The sequence below is a fragment of the Palaemon carinicauda genome, chromosome 21, assembly GCF_036898095.1.
Source record: "Palaemon carinicauda isolate YSFRI2023 chromosome 21, ASM3689809v2, whole genome shotgun sequence".
Lineage (NCBI taxonomy): Eukaryota > Metazoa > Arthropoda > Malacostraca > Decapoda > Palaemonidae > Palaemon > Palaemon carinicauda.
Window position 1 is genome coordinate 98,418,381 of NC_090745.1, and position 17,959 is coordinate 98,436,339.

Sequence of the window (17,959 nt, forward strand, 5' to 3'; positions counted from 1 at the left end):
AAAAGCCCGAAAAGCTAGACTCTGTATCTCCATCCCCAAATAGAGAATCGTTTGGGAGGGAGTCAGCTGAGACTTCTCTATGTTCACCAACAGGCCCAACTCCTTTGCAAGATCCAACGTCCATTGAAGGTCCTGCAGACAGCGATGACGGGACGACGCTCTGAGCAGCCAGTCGTCCAGGTACAGGGAGGCTCGAATCCCCGACAAATGTAGAAATTTTGCTACATTTCTCATGAGCCTCGTAAAAACAAGAGGAGCAGGGCTGAGGCCGAAGCACAGTGCTCGGAATTGGTACACCACATTCCTGTATACAAACCTCAGATACGGTTGAGAATCCGGGTGTATAGGAATGTGGAAGTACGCATCCTGCAGGTCGAGAGAGACCATCCAGTCTCCCTCTCTGACTGCTGCTAGGACGGACTTGGAGGTCTCCATCGTAAATTTTGTTTTGACAACAAAAACGTTGAGAGCACTGACATCCAGCACCGGCCTCCAACCTCCTGTATGCTTTGGAACTAGGAAGAGACGGTTGTAAAACCCCGGTGATTGAAGGTCCGAGACTTTCACCACCGCTCCCTTCTCTAGCAACTGAGACACCTGCAGCTGTAGTGCCTGTCTCTTTGACTCCTCCCGATACCTGGGAGAGAGGTCTATAGGGACTTTTACCAGAGGAGGTCTCCGTACAAAAGGTATTTTGTACCCCTCCTTTAGCAACAAAACAGACTCCCGGTCTGCACCCCTCTTCTCCCAGGCCTGCCAGAAGTTGGTTAATCTGGCCCCTACCGCTGTCTGAGGAGGTGGGCAGTCAGACTCTGCCACGGGAGGACTTAGATCCTCTCCTCTTACCTCTCTTACTATCGGCACGAGCGCCTCCCTTACTGGGAGCTCTGCCACGAAAGGGCGGGATAAATCTCGTCGCTGGAGTATCGAACTTAGGTCTAACGACATAAGAGGATGAAGAAAGAGCAGCCTTACGCGCTGACGTAGCCATCAAGTCATGGGTATCCTTTTGTACTAGCGACGCTGCGATATCCTTAATCAACTGCTGTGGGAATAAGGCAGATGATAACGGCGCAAAGAGTAGCTCCGACCTTTGACAGGGAGTTACTCCTGCAGACAGGAACGAACAAAGAGTCTCCCTCTTCTTAAGGACTCCTGCCGTAAACGTAGCAGCGAGTTCATTAGAGCCATCACGGATAGCTTTGTCCAAACAGGACATAATTTGCACAGATACATCACGGTCGGCTGAAGAGATCTTCCTGCTCAAGGCTCCCAGCGACCAATCCAAAAAGTTAAAAACTTCAAAGGCCCTATAGACCCCTTTGAGGAGATGATCAAGGTCCGAAGAGGACCAGCTAACTTTTGAGCGTCTCATGGCCAGACGACGGGGAGAGTCTACGAGGCTTGAGAAGTCTCCCTGGGCAGAGGCAGGAACTCCCAAGCCGAGAACTTCTCCCGTGTCATACCAGACGCTTGCTCGAGAAGCCAGTTTAAAAGGGGGAAAAGCAAAGGCTGTCTTCCCCAAACTCCTCCTGGTCATCAACCAGTCGCCTAGTAAACACAAAGCTCTCTTAGAAGAGCGAGAGAGCACTAGCTTAGTAAATGACGGCGTCGAAACAGCTAGGCCTAGCGTGAACTCTGACGGAGGCGAACGAGGAGCAGCAGTCACAAAATGGTCAGGAAAAAGTTCCTTAAAAATCAGCATGATCTTTTTAAAATCAAGAGAGGGTTGAGCAACTTTAGGCTCCTCTCCATCTGAAAAAGTCCCCAAAGGCATATCAGTTGGAAGGGGATCAGCGACTTCCTCATCCGACGGAACTTCGTCCGACAACTGCCGAGTCTCGTGATACGGAGAGACATGCCTAGGAGGCAACGCTTGACAGGCAATGTCAACAAGCAACGGAGCAGCAGCAACAGCTGAGGAAACAACGTCACGCTGCGGCTGAAAAGACTGAAAGTCTTGTGACTGACAAGCAACAACAGTTTGAGTTGAATGTCGCTCGACATCAAGTCGAGACTGCATTGACTGCAGGGTCTGAGCAGGCAAAACAACTTCCGACTGCGGTGACAGACGCTCAACGTCACGGCGAGGCAACGGAGTCGGTCGGCGAACGTCAGTGCGGGGCTGCGGTGGCAGCTGCTGAATGTCAGTCCGAGACTGTAGCAAGGGGGGTTCCACGTCACATGACTGACGTAAAAGACGAGGAACACGACTAGCATCGCGTTTCAAAGCACTAGAAACGTTAGTACTAACATCAAACGGACGAGAAAACACTCGTTTAGGCGGCTGAAGGCCAGAGTCACGTTCATCGCACTGGCGAACCGCAAGCAAAGGATCATCGTGAACCTGTCCATGCTCATAATCTTCCATAAGAGAAGAAAGCTTAGACTGCATGTCCCTCAGGACAACCCACTTCGGGTCAACGGGAGTCGGAACGGGCCGTGACGTCGGTAACGTCTGCGCTGGCAAAACATTGCCTCTACCGAGACCCTCGGACTCCGTGTTACGCTTTCGCTTAACAGGCGAACAGCCATCCGATGACTGCAAGTGGTCAGAGCTGCCCCAATGGCTACAGCCAGGACGCTGGACCTGTCCTGAAGGGACTGACTTTCGCTTTAAGGGCCTAGATACCTTGCGCCAAGGTTTCTTATGCGATAAGTCGTCAGAGGACGAGGAGAACTTAGTCTCACCCGTCTTATGGTAAGGACGTTCTTGACGAGAAACGTCTGATACCAAAGAGGGAACGTCTGTACGCTGGTTTACACCTCTCGCCCCCTTAAGTCCTACGACATTACTTCTCCCTGGTGCAGGGGAGCCTGAAAGAGGTCTCGGACTAGGGGAGCGACAAGCACGAACAGACGAACCCTCGGTCGCAACACTAAACACATTTTGCGAACTTATCACTTTACCACTTAGATTTTCTGCTTTACCACTTTTCAATAACTTTACATCGGACATTAACTGGTTTCGGTCCGAGGCTAAGGACTCAACTTTCACGCCTAAGGCTTGAATCGCTAAAAACATATCCCGCATAGACGGTTCATGAGTGCTAGCAGGGGGTTCAGGAACAACCACTACAGGGGAAGGATTAGGTTCAGGGGCATGGGAGGAGGAAAATTCCAAAGATCTAGAGGAGCTTCTCCTCGCCCTATCTCTTTCGAGCTTACGAGTATATTTTTCATACTCAAGCCATTCGAATTCCGACAAGACCACGCACTCCTCACACCGATCTCCTAATTGGCAGGATTTACCCCGGCAATTAGAACAAACAGTATGAGGGTCGATAGAGGCCTTGGGAAGACGTTTGTTACATTCTCTCGCACACTTGCGATATACAGGAGAAGGGTCAGCCATTTTGAACAACCAAAGAAAATCCAAGTCAAAGCCAAATTCATCAACAAGAAACACAAGCCAAAAAAAGGGTTTCAAGAGTTTTATTGAAGAAACACACCAACACAGCGAACGCCAATAAAACAACCAAAACAAAGTACTTCACCAATTCGGTAGAAAACTCGAGGTCAACAGCGAGCGGAACCAACTTGTCGGCAAGACCGACAGAGAAGAACTGGAGTGGTTGACAAGTATATGCGGTATCTGGCCGATAGTCGGTGCTGGTGGGCACACCCGCAACCTTCACGGCAATCGCTCGCTAGTTTTTGGATCTGTCGGGCCGTCGGAGACGTCAGCTACTGTATTATATATTCACCGGCTAAGTTTAATATTTAAAATTGTAACTTTTCACATATCTTTACACAAATTAGAATAAATTACACTGAACAAAAGAAAAACAAACTTTCTTTGAATATCAGAATCTACTGAAAACTGCGAATTGATAAAATTCGCCATTGGCGAATATTGCAGGGAGGTAAAAGGAACAGCCTACTGTCAAACACCGAAGCAGGGATGGAAGGGAGAGGTAGGGGTATCACGGTTGTAATTCAGCAGTGAAATTATGAATTTGTTTGTGATTGTTATGCAATTTATGTAACTCTACAATATCCTCAAAATTAAAATATTGGTACAGTATTAACAAAATCTAAACCTTTATGAAAAAATACCAGACCCTTTCTATATGGACTTACATCATAGGCCTATGATGTCAGTCTGTATAGAAAGGGATACAAGAGACACCATCTAAGATATGTTATTTTCATTAGTAAAATAAATTTTTGAATATACTTACCCGATAATCATGTAGCTGTCAACTCCGTTGCCCGACAGAATTCTACGGAAGGGATACGCCAGCGATCGCTATACAAGAGGGGGGTGTACTCACAAGCGCCACCTGTGGCCAGGTACTGCAGTACTTCTTGTTGACACCACCTCAATTTTTCCTCGGTCCACTGGTTCTATGGGGAGGAAGGGTGGGTCAATTAAATCATGATTATCGGGTAAGTATATTCAAAAATTTATTTTACTAATGAAAATAACATTTTTCAATATTAAACTTACCCGATAATCATGTAGCTGATTCACACCCAGGGAGGTGGGTGAAAACCAGTGTACATGTATATCAAGAAGCTAAGTATCCCGTATTTCATATTATCAGTTATTCAAAATAACAATGAAATTATAAGTACCTGGTAAGGAAGTCGACTTGAGCCATTACTCTGCCTTAAATAAGTTCGTCTTCCTTACTGAGCGCAGCGTTCCTCTTAGGAGGCTGAACAACTCTAAGGTGCTGAAGTATCAAGGGCTGCAACCCATACTAAAGGACCTCATCACAACCTTTAACCTCGGCGCTTCTCAAGAAAGAATTGACCACCCGCCAAATCAACAAGGATGTGGAAGGCTTCTTAGCCGACCGTACAACCCATAAAAAGTATTCAAGAGAAAGGTTAAAAGGTTATGGGATTATGGGAATGTAGTGGCTGAGCCCCCGCCTACTACTGCATTCGTTGCTACGAATGGTCCCAGGGTGTAGCAGTACTCGTAAAGAGACTGGACATCTTTGAGATAGAATGATGCGAACACTGACTTGCTTCTCCAATAGGTTGCATCCATAACACTCTGCAGAGAACGGTTCTGTTTGAAGGCCACTGAAGTAGCCACAGCTCCCACTTCATGTGTCCTTACCTTCAGCAAAGCAAGGTCTTCTTCCTTCAGATGAGAATGTGCTTCCCTAATCAGAAGCCTGAATAGTAAGAAACTGAGTTCTTAGACCTTGGAAAAGAAGGTTTCTTGATAGCACACCATAAGGCTTCTGATTGTCCTCGTAAAGGTTAAGACCTTTTTAGATAGTACCTAAGAGCTCTAACTGGGCAAAGTACTCTCTCCAGTTCATTCCCCACCAAGTTGGACAGGCTTGGGATCTCGAACGACTTAGGCCAAGGACGTGAAGGAAGCTCGTTTAGCAAAAAACCGAGCTGTAAGGAACATGTAGCCGTTTCAGATGTGAAAACAATGATCCTGCTGAAGGCGTGGATCTCACTTACTCTTTTAGCTGTTGTCAAGCACACGAGGAAAAGAGTTTTTAATGTGAGGTCCTAAAAAGAGGCTGATTGGAGAGGTTCAAATCTTGATGACATAAGGAACCTTAGGACCACGTCTAGATTCCAGCCTGGAGTGGACAACCGACGTTCCTTTGAGGTCTCAAAAGACCTAGGGAGGTCCTGTAGATCTTTGTTGGTGGAAAGATCCAAGCCTCTGTGGCGGAAAACCGCTGCCAACATACTTCTGTAACCCTTGATCGTAGGAGCTGAAAGGGATCTTACTTTCCTTAGATGTAACAGGAAGTCAGCAATCTGGGTTACAGTGGTACTGGTTGAGGAAACTGCATTGGTCTTGTACCAGCTACGGAAGACTTCCCCTTGAGACTGATAGATTCTGAGAGTGGATGTTCTCCTTGCTCTGGCTGCCTCCTTCGAAAAGCCCCTAGCTCTTGAGAGTCTTTCGAAAGTCTGAAGGCAGTCAGACGAAGAGCGTGGAGGTTTGGGTGTACCTTCTTTACGTGAGGTTGACGTAGAAGGTTCACTCCTAGAGGAAGAGTCCTGGGAATGTCGACCAGCCATTGCAGTACCTCTATGAACCATTCTCTCGCGGGCCAGAGCGGAGCCAACCAACGTCAGCCGTGTCCCTTTGCGAGAGGAGAACTTCTGAAGTACCCTGTTGACAATCTTGAACGGCGGGAATGCATACCGGTCGAGATGGGACCAATCCAGCAGAAAAGCATCCACGTGAACTGCTGCTGGGTCTGGAATCGGAGAACAATACAACAGGAGTCTCTAGGTTATCGAGGTAGCGAACAGATCTATGGTTGGCTGACCCCACAGGGCCCAAAGTCTGCTGCAAACATTCTTGTGAAGGGTCCACTCTGTGGGGATGACCTGACCCTTCCGGCTGAGGCGATCTGCCATGACATTCATACCGCCCTGAATGAACCTCGTTACCAGCGTGAGCTTTCGATCTTTTGACCAGATGAGGAGGTCCCTTGCGATCTAGAACAACTTCCACGAAAGAGTCCCTCCCTGCTTGAAGATGTAAGCCAGGGCTGTGGTGTTGTCAGAGTCCACCTCCACCACCTTGTTAAGCTGGAGGGACTTGAAGTTTATCAAGGCCAGAAGAACCGCCAACAACTCCTTGCAATTGATGTGAAGTGTCCTTTGCTCCTGATTCCATGTTCCCGAGCATTCCTGTCCGTCCAAAGTCGCACCCCAGCCCGTGTCTGATGCGTCCGAGAGGAGACGGCGGTCGGGTTTCTGAACAGCCAAATGTAGACTTCCTTGAGAAGAAAGCTGTTCTTACACCACGCGAGAGAAGACCTCCTCTCTTCGGAAACAGGAACTGAGACCGTCTCTAGCGTCATGTCCTTTATCCAGTGAGCAGCTAGATGATACTGAAGGGGGGGGAGGTGGAGTCTCCCTAACACGATGAACAGGGCCAGCGATGAAAGTGTCCCTGTTAGACTCATCCACTACCTGACTGAGCATCGGTTCCTTCTCAGCATGCTCTGGATGCATTCTAGGGCTTGGAAGATCCTTGGGGCCGACGGAAAAGCCCGAAAAGCTCGACTCTGAAGATCCATACCCAGGTAGACAATGGTCTGGGATGGGACGAGCTGAGACTTCTCAAAATTGACCAGGAGGCCCAGTTCCTTGGTCAGATCCATAGTCCATCTGAGAATCTCCAGACAGCGACGACTTGTGGGAGCTCTTAAAAGCCAGTCGTCTGACGGAGCCGGACACAAGATCATGGTACTGCTGCACAGTCTGTGAACTGTCAACCATGGGGAAGCGAGGAAGTACAGTGACAACCCGAAGCTGTCTAGACTGTCTGGGTCGTACAGACAACTCCTTATCGGGTTGCTGAGGTTGCCGCACTGCGTCACAACAAGTCACTTCTGCTGGTTGTTGAACGTCTTCCCAGTGACACACTGACTCCGTAAACAAAAAATCCTCTAACAAGGACTAAGCTTGGACTGCATGTCTTGCAACACAGCTCAAGGTCTATGGGAGCAGGTGTGGTAACAGACGGGGTTAGCGACTGAAGTGGAACCATTACCTTCCCTGGAAGCATGTTATGCTTAAATAAAAGTCCATAGGAGGCTACGCAGCTAAAGGCTCCTCTCCAAATGACAGAGTCCTCAAGGGAATATCAGAAGGAGGGAGAAAAGCACTTTCTCATCTACAGGGACCATATCCGAGAAAAGCTAAGTTCTCTCAGTGAGGGTTTCACTGGTGCAAAAGCAGCAGACTAGAAGGCAACGTTATGAAACTGCTTGACAGTCTAGTGAGTTGGCAACAACCAAAGATGTGTGACTGAGAAGCATGCGGTAAGGTATGCAGAGCATGCTGTATGCAGAGCATGCTGTATGTAGAGCATGCTGTAAGATAAGCAGAGCATGTTGCATGGCGTGTAACATTTCTCAGAAATTCCATGACCAGTGCTAGATTGAGTAATATCGCATTACTGTCCATTGAAAGTGCACGTGCCGAGGGAATTGATTTAGACTGTTTTGTTGATGAATTTGATAGCCGGCATGATAATCGTAGAATTAAGCTGCACTAAATATACGTACTATAATCTACTTCACCTCAGGAAAGGGAAACTCGCCCTGTTGGCAACACTGCATTACTTCATGCATGCTTGCATGGGGTTTTAATATCAACATAATATTTACATTACATTCATAACTCATGATTCATTTTTGTTTTGAAGATATTTTTGCCATATTTTGCGATTTTGTTAAAAATATATTGCAAGGAATACATATATATATTTTTTTTTTTTTTTTTTTTTTTTTTTTTATTTAAGTAATACGAATAACCTCCATTATCATAATGTTTGTGTAGGCATACATGTATATGATTACAAATGCAAGTTATGAAAGTAATGAGGTGTTATTATTGTCATTTGTTATTTCAAAGTTGAATGGGAAGAGGCTCAAGTTGAGGAGAAAGTGGCAGATGCATGCGTTGAGGTGGCTGACTCATAGCATGAGGTTCCTGCCTCAATAGTTGCGCTTGCCTCAAGGGTTGAGGTGGCTGCGCAGAGAGAGGCTCTTGACTCACGAGTTGAGGTTCTTGAGGTGTGAGCTGCGAGAGTTGAGGTAGCGGCTGCGCAGAACGCAGTTCCTGTCTCACGAGTTGAGGTTCCTGAGGAGCTAGTCTCAAGAGTTGAGGCTCTCGCCTTGAGGAAAGTTGAGGTAGCAGCTGCGAGAGCTGAGGTGGCTGCCTCAAGGATGGTAGAGGTTGTCGTACCTCAAGAGGTTGTTGCCTCGAAGATGGTCTAACTGCAAGAAAATCTTGCCTCAAGGCATAAGACTCCTGCTCCCATTGTTGAGGTTGCCTTAAGGAAGGTTGAGGTTGCTGCACAACGCTGGTAACTGGCAACTCCGAACGCGGTAAGGTAGCTTGAGGAACCTCAACTTCGTACGCCTGGCAGACTGGACTGCGGTGAGGCGGAGCGCTCGCAGGAGGAGGTGTAACCTTCTCAGCCTGAAACTCACGCATTAAGACCGCAAGCTGCGACTGCATGGACTGCAGCAAAGTCATCATGGGATCAACAGACGATAAGGTCTGTTGAGGCAAAGCCTTAACAGAAGATGAGGTCTGTTGAGGCATCGCCTTACCTCTCTTAGGAGGTGTGCAGTCACCTGATGACTGCGGAGAGTCAGAGCTAACCCAATGACTGCATCCGGGTTGTTGAACTCTAGAGGTCTGGACTTTACGTTTAAGAGGTCTTGAGACCTGAGTCCAGCGTTTTCTCCCCGAAATTTCTTCTGCAGACGAGCAAAATAAGGGCTCAATCGTCTGCGGGTGGGAGTGACGGTCTCTGTAAGACACGCCCGCAACCACCGAGGATACTTCTGTGCGCCGATCAAGGCCTGCCGAACCCTTTTGCCCTTCGACATTGCTTCTCCCCTGGGCTTGGGAGCTTGCAAGAGGTCCCGGACTGGGAGGACGACTGGCACGCACAGAAGTACCCTCACGCACAACACTGACACACTTTGCGCTAATCACTTATCACTTTTGATTTTCTGTTTGCACTTATTTCACTGAACTCGAAACTTTAAGTGGTTTGTACCTGAAACACGCAATTCTATCCTTCCTTAAAAGTTAGTAATTGCGAAAACAGAATTACAATGTAACAGAAAAATCTAATGAAAGATAAATAATTCAGTGGCTGGAAAGAGACTAAACACTAGATCAAATAAACTACGTTTAAAATCTCTCACCGCATAAAGCTTGAGAACAAGAATAAAACTCTAGAAACGTTTACCTTCTTCCCCTAAAGAGACTAGGGAGAAGAGCAAAAACGATAACAACGTTACTCGCTTGAACGAAACGTTTATCCAGCTCTCTCTCCCTCCGTCTCTATCTCTCTCTCTCTCTCTCTCTTGACTTAGAACCTGAGAGAAGAGCCCAATCATATATATCGCTAAAACATATTATTGTTAAAGGAAAAAAACTGAAATATTTCCCAAATAAAAAGTTCCTTTATTAGAATTAAAACCATTAAGCTAAGAAAGAATGAACAAAACGCTAGAAACGGTTACTCTTACTGCAACGTGACACCGTGAAAATTCTCTCTCTATCGTAACGATAGAGCGCAAGTTGAACGTTCTGAACGTCAACAACTGCAGAGACAAAACAAAACGTTAGTTCAACTTTGAAAACAGTACGAGACTATCAAAGAAATTCTTTCAAAAACATTAAAATAGCATAATATGTTAACAGGTAAAACCGAAATGACGGGCTCAATGTTAATTAACTTCGGTACCAAGAAAAGACCGCCTACTATTAGGAAAGGTCGAATATAAACAAATATAAAAATTAATTTTAATAAGTTTATAATAAAAGGAAGTTAATCGAAGAGGCCTATAAAAGGCGGAGAGATATAAAATAAATCTATAACTTTTGTTAAGCAAAATTAAGAAAGAGAGCCTATACTCTCTTAGACACCAACACTTCCGTCTAAGGGAAGGGTCGGCCATTTAAAAGTGAAAGAGAGTTCATACTCTCTTCGTCACCATAATTAATCAAATTAATTCCAAAAGCTAGCTAAGCTAATGATAAAACTTCCTGAATAGCGAAAGCTAAACTCTAGAGCAAATACATCACCAAATCGTGAGCAAAAAACTCCAGAATCAACAGCGTATCCATGTAGGTCTAGCCGGAGGCACGACAGAGGAAAAATTGAGGTGGTGTCAACAAGAAGTACTGCAGTACCTGGCCACAGGTGGCGCTTGTGAGTACACCCCCCTCTTGTATAGCGATCGCTGGCGTATCCCTTCCGTAGAATTCTGTCGGGCAACGGAGTTGACAGCTACATGATTATCGGGTAAGTTTAATATTGAAAAGTTGGAACACACATACACGTGTGTGTATAAACACTGATTAATTTAGCAAGCGTATAAATTACATATTTTACACAACTCACAAGAATCTAACCCTTTACGGAAATATAGCAAACTCTTTCTATATGGACTTACATCCTAGGCCTATTTAATTCTATATAGAAAGGGTATGCTATTTTTTCATAAAGGTTTAGATTTTATTATTAGCAGTATTTTCAGTTTGGGGATACTGTAGTGATGCATAAATTGCATAAAAATCAATCAAAAAAATTCATAATTTCTGCGCCGAGTTACAACCGTGATACCCTTACCTCTCCCTTCCATCTCCGCCTCGGTGTTTAACAGTAGGCTGTTCCTTTTACCTATCCGCAATATTCACCAATGGTGAGTTTTATTAATGCCATGTTTTTAGTGGATTTTGGTATTCAAAGAACGTTTATAAATGTTTTTCTTATGTTTAGTGTAATTCATCTCAATTTGTGCTAAAATATGTGAAAAAAAGTCATGAAGCATGTATCAAAAACACAAGCTTTTTCATCGATTTTCACGGAGGTTGTTTTTAAACTTATACTTACCATCCCTATACTTAATAATCTCTTTATTTGTTAACATTATTTATTGACAAAACATATCTGAGGGAGAAATTTAGGTTAGTAAATAATTTTCAATTCATATCACTTGGTAATCATATAAAAACAGTGATGCTATTCGGACAAAAATACTTCTGAGCAATCAGTTATTATTAAACTTTTTCGAGCTATAAGGGCACCCCTATAAGATGGTGCAAATCTGCCTGATTAAAATAAATTCAGTTTAAGTACCCCATTTTCTGTACAGTGTAAGTTTTCTTGCTTTGTAAGTATTATTACTTAGTATCTTTTTGCGGATTTTCCTTAGGGTTTGCCAGAAGTTGATGTCCTCACTAAAGACAAATCTCAACTCTCTTTGTTCAAACTGTCGTGTTTAATGATGCTCACCCAAGGTCACGAGATGTGTTGGAAGTGGTCACGCTACCAGAAACTAAGATCCTACATGGTATGAAGAGATGAATATTCATCTATCGTTCCTCTTCAACATTAGAACGATTATTTCCCTTACTACAATCATTCAGAACACCATTTCCCACTGTCCAACCTATATGCTCTGCAGTTTCAATACCTGTTGCTTTGCTCAATCACTGGCCAAGACACTCATCTATATTTGCTTTGCACCTATCAACCCATTGATAGCGCTACCTATGCATCTTGGTAGCATATTGGAAACGTCCCTGCCTGGTGATCCACTTAGGTGGGGAAGGGGCTTTGGTGCTGATATGTATACAGTACATATAGTCAGTCTCGATGGCTTTGTCACTGTCCCTTGCTGAGGCCATTCGTGAGCAACCTTTAAACGTTCAAACTAGTTTCTGCTCCTGATTCCACTGCTTACTTTATGAATGACGAATGTTACTCAGTTGGAGGGAGAGATTTTCTCTTCAATATCCCCAATCATAAGAGGTCACCCACGTCCCATTTTTTTACTCTAAAAGAAGTATTACATGTTAAGTCTAGCTGGACCCACCAGAAAGGAAACTGAAGACAATGATGGACTCTTGTGATAGGTTCAACACTTACAACTTCCTTCCTTCAAGTCTGGTAAGGAAAGTGTTGGCTAAACTCAGAAAAATGTCAAAGCCAAGGATGATTTTCATTTGGCCACAAGATTGGTTCGCAAGCCACCTCCAGCCTCTAGTCAAGAATAACTAAGACCCTATCTCTTTAGAGGTGACTTCTCAAGGAGCCATATTTCTTTAGGTTCCATGAAAACTTTTTTCAGTCTAAAGCTTCACAATTTGAGAATGTCAAATAATGTAACTGTAGCCACTGCTTACTCATGCTAAAATAAAACAACAAAAAGTCAAATAAGCAAAGTTTAGCAAAAGGTGTAGCATGAACATCCGAGTGTCCACATAGGGGAGCAGTTTAGAATCCCAACAGTAGGGTCTTGGACTGGCTAAGTGCATTGTTGAGGAAGAAGTGGAAGTACTTCATAGAGGACTGATGAACAAATCCTTGGAAGTAGGCCACCTTCAGATCAAATGAAAGCATGAAGTCTACATGTCTGACAGAGCTCAATACAAACTGCACCATTTCCATCCTGAACTTGTTTATTGTAAAAATTGGTTCAAAGGAAAAAGGTTCATAACTGGTCTCCATCCTAAACTTGACTTTTAAACCAGGAAGATTCAGCTGTAATAGCCTAGAAACCCACCTTGAATGACCTTGAGAGTATTCATCTCCAACATTTCTTTCACCTCTTCCAGCAAAACCATTGCTTTTGAGGATGTTGGTGGATTGTTCAAACAAACTCAGTCTACAAGATAGGGGGGAAGGATAGCAATCCAGAAAAGTTACTTAATAACCAGGCATCCCTTTACTTGTGGCAGCATGAGCGGAAGAATGACAATATCAGTGACCCATTGTTCAAAACAAAAGTGTTTCTTCTCTTCAAAACCCACTTGGCCTAATGGTTCACTCCCTAGTGAGTCATAAGTCACTGCCTTCCCACCAGACAGCACAAGACTCCTATATTTTTCCAAAGACTCGAGAGTCAATACCCCTTCATTCTTACAAAGCACATCACTATGCTTGACCAAGGGGTCAAGTTGCAAAGACTGCCTGGAGGAGACAATAGAAGCCTCCATGGCTGCTTGCTCAGAGGCCATGAAGTATGTGCCTCCTAACTTGAGTCTCTCCAAAGGGAGGGGCATCCCCTTACATTCACTGACGCATCAATGTGAAGAAATAAAAATGCAACTGACTCTGGCACAAATAACCTTTGCTCATGAATTAGAGGAAAAACAATCACAAAGGTATTAAGGTTCGGTACCTGTGGGGCAAATGAATATCAAGTACCATCATAAATCATCGCAGGGGTAGAGAATTTGGCCTGCTACTATAGAGATATACTCCATCCCCACGAAAATGAGTGTTCCAACTCAAGGACAAAACTTGCAATGTAATTGGGGTCTGACAGACCAGGACAGCAGTCATCAGAGGAAAGGAGAAAGAAAGATCTAAGGCACCGATTAAAGTAGAGACAGAATAAGTACTCATACTCTTGCCTCTATTCATTGAGGTGGAGAGCGAGTTTCGGTTCCTCAACTGCCAGCTGACAATAAGTATGCCATCTTCTCAACACAGGATACCAGAACACTATTCTGGTTAGAGAATGATGACTGCAAAGTCATATCCCATATAAGTGCAGAGTGTGGGTCTACAATACTTGCTTTCCTATCATAAACTGGTTGCAGAGCCCACCTTTTTCCTCCATGTTTATAAAATTGAATAAAAATTATAATTAGCAAAAATCCAAACAATCATTAACTTTCTGTAAAAAGCAAGAAAAAGAATCAAAGACTTTGGATGGGTTGTAATGATACATACAAACTCTTTACAGCGGAAGACAAGAGTAAAGTCTTTAACAAGAGAGTGGGTGGGGGCACTTCCCCACGCTCACCTGTCGTTAACAAATTCAATGGCTATTCCAGCTTGCATAGATACCGTTGTCTATTTTAAAGGACGAAGTGTTTGTAAATGCAAAGGAACAAATAACTACAAACCAATAACATTAATGCAAATTTCCATGCTAAAGGATATAAGCTAGTTAAGTAAATACAAAAAGTTGCAACATGTTTTCCTGTTGTTAATCAAATTCTAAAGAAAGAAGCTACAGTTTTTCAAGAAAAGAGCTCCCACTAACTAGGGATCATTAATCTTATCACAGACAATAATTTACTACTATAAGAATTAAAAGGGAAATTAAAATTGGCTTTAGAGGCATAAATTTAGTCCATAAATAGTTACTATAAAAAGCCAAGCCAAGTTTATGTTGCCCAACCTCACTGTGATTGATAATTCTAGCTAGTAAGCATTCTTAACATACAAATGGTCCCTTTACACTTGAATGAAGACACATTTTCAAGCCTTTAGCAAATATAAATACAAATGTGGCTCTTCAAATTAGCAAGCAGAAGTAATATACCTGCCATTTCCTACTAAAGGTAACACACTCCAAAGGAAGTTGGTCTTCATAATTTCAAAAATTTTGTCAACCATTCACAGACTTCCTATACATTACTTACTTTAGTTTTTCTAACGCCCATGTAAAGTCTCTGTACGTGGTGTCTGACACAAACCAAGGGCGAGTCTTGACATGTATAACAACATTTGTTGCCAAACCGGACTCCATTAAGAAAGTCATCAAGCAGAGATCACTAACCAGCTCAAAGCCTGCATTATCTAGGACTAGTACTGAAAAAAAAAAAAAATTATACGTTTTAAGGAGGAAATGGCATTAAAAACTTAGAATTTTCATAACAAAATTAATAATAATACTTACCTTGATAATGTAGCTAGCCCTGAATCCCAATAACCAACCCAAATATTTACCACATTGGCAACACTGATACCTCCTATTCCATATTATTATTATGACAACCTGAGCTATAACCCTAGTTGGAAAAGCAAGATGCTATAAGCCCAAGGGCTCCAACAGGGAAAAATAACCCAGTGAGGAAAGGAAACAAGGAAATAAAAAAAACAAGAAGTATTAAACAATCAAAATAAATTTTACCAAGAACAGTAAACAACATTAAATTAGATTTTATATAAAGTATAAAAACTGCAAAAACACAAGAGGAAGATAAATAAGATGGAACAGCATGCCTGAGTGTACCCCCAACCAAGAGAACTCTAATCCAAGACAGTGGAAGCCCATGGTACAGAGGCTATGGCACTACACAAGACTAGGGAACAATGGTTTGATTTTGGAGTGTCCTTCTCCTAGAAGAGCTGCTTACCATAGCTAAGACGTCTCTTCTACCATTACTAAGAGGAAAGTGGCCACTGAACAATACCGCTGTTGGTAACAATGATGGCTGGAATGGGAGGTCATTCAACTCTTTCTCCCATTATATAATACCAGAAGTGGGGAAGGATGGTGGGACTAACTAGATTATCCTGGTAAGTATTATTAATGCTAATTTTATTATGAAAATTCCATATTAATAATCATTACCTTAGGATACTTTATCTAACCCAATTATCTACCTTAACATGGAAGGAACTGGTAGCATTTGCCCTTTTTGAAAAGAATAAGAAGATAAAAATTAGTCAAGGAATTTTAGACCAAAAACTATCAACCTAATAAATTTGCTGGAACATGAAAACTGGTCCGTGGTTTCTTTAGGCCACTTTCATGAACACATTAAAAGTCTTCATCAATACAGTACTGGTGTGTCATAGTCCTCATCAACCCTGCCACAAAACAACTAGCTTTATCCTTTCTGGAGTTTTCCCTGAACTAATGTTAAGCTTCATTTGCGGTTAACTTGAAACATACTTCCCATGAGAGGAACAGTAAGGTATCCGCACCCCTCACAAGCGTTATTTAAATTGCAGTACTATTCCCGTGTAGTGATTGTTAACAAATTCAGAGTGACAGCATAAATCACTATAAAAATCATCAAAATCTGGAAGGGGTGTGTTGGCACCTAAATGATGCTGCCGAAAGACTGAAAAAACAGAGCACCTGGAGCTTTGCTTCTTGTCATCAACTGCTAGGGAGTCTCATTACTATACTACTGGCAAGTGTCTATTAAAAGAAAAAAAAGGGAATCTTTTCTTAATTTTAGAGGTAAATATCAATACACCAAGTTTCTGGAGAGGGAGCAATATGAACATAAGGGTAAGTTCATTGAAATATCATCCCATTATTTCTAAAGAAAGCTCTTTAAAGGTATAATATGAAATATGTTCTGCTCTCTTCAATTTTATTTGTCTTATCTAACTGTGCAGTTCTCAATACCATGTTTTATCACACTGAAAATTTCTTATAACAAAAACTGAACATATTTCATGTTTTAAAGTTATGATATTTTTAGAGCTTTTTTTTTTTTCATTTTGAATGCAATTTCTTTTTCAAACAAAACCAATGATTTTACAGGTACTTCATTTACTCAGTCTGTGACCATCTGTGCTGATGGGGTAAGCCAAATGTGAAAGCAATTTCGGTAAAATTACAGGAAAAAATATACAAAGTTTTATGCAGTAAATTTACTCATACAAATCCTGTACTAAATAAAATAAATATATATAAAATAAAGTTGGAACTACTGAATAATAAAAAGAAAATAAAGGTAATAAGAATAATGTGGAATAAGCGGCCAAGATCAGTCAACCTGTCCAGTCAAGTAGCCTGGGACTCCATCCGCAGTCCCCACGCATGAAACTCAGGCGTGTAACACCTTTCCCGCTTGGCTATTGGGGTAGCTGGGAACCCAAGGCTTGGCTTGGAACTATGACACAGGGTTATGGGCTCAAATGAAGGGTCATAACACCTGTCCTGCTTGGCTACAGAGATAGCTTTGAAAAATGGGTCCGTGCCTCCCTCACCATGTGTTAAGAGAGTCACCCCGGTGCCCTCCACCCTTTCTTTGACTTTTTCTTAGCAGAAGTATGGACAGATTCGAAAGTCAAAGAGGATGAAGATGAAAACAAACATTTCTCCTTCTCCCCAACTCTCCCTTCAGGCTCTGGAGGCAGAGGAGTCAAACTCCAAGAGACCAAAGCTACGACGCTCTCCATGGGGGAGAAACCACAGGGGTTGCTCCAACAGGAACCACAACTCTAAGTAACTGTCACAGGTGAGAGGTAAACACACAGGGGAGTGGAAGCCCCAGACCAAAGTCATAAGGGTCAGAGTGAAGGCACAGGGGAAGCCGGGGTTGACTGGGTGATGGAAGATGCACAAGAAAGCCCCCGGCAACAGGGCAACATTTCCATTCAATCCTGTGGATGCCATCACCCATGGAGTCACTGACACCGGGGACACACTGACCATGCCCTTCACAACTGGGATTACCAAAGGAGACATGGGCACAGGGGATCATACCTGAAAAACCTAAGGAGGCGAAAGCATTCCTTAAGTCCCAATCATCGTCAGTGGTATGCATAAACAGAGGAGTGCCTCCAACCTCTGAAGGGGCATGACAAACACTGGAGGACCCCTACACAACACAAGAACCTAGAAGCCCATCAACATAGCTCTGAGGTCTCCTTGCTCCTGATGCATAGTCCCCGGAGACCAAGCCAGGAGTGTAAGTGCAGGAGTATCATTAA

At 43.3% G+C, this 17,959-nt stretch overlaps 1 protein-coding gene across 1 annotated transcript in view; it reads right to left on the reverse strand.

The window, feature by feature from the left end:
• Nucleotides 1–17,959, reverse strand: part of LOC137615342 (damage-control phosphatase ARMT1-like) — a 98,717-nt gene that overhangs the window by 8,528 nt on the left and 72,230 nt on the right. The window contains exon 7 of the mRNA XM_068345144.1: nucleotides 14,923–15,091. Coding sequence (XP_068201245.1) covers nucleotides 14,923–15,091 — 169 coding nt within the window. The remainder of the gene's footprint in view (nucleotides 1–14,922; nucleotides 15,092–17,959) is intronic.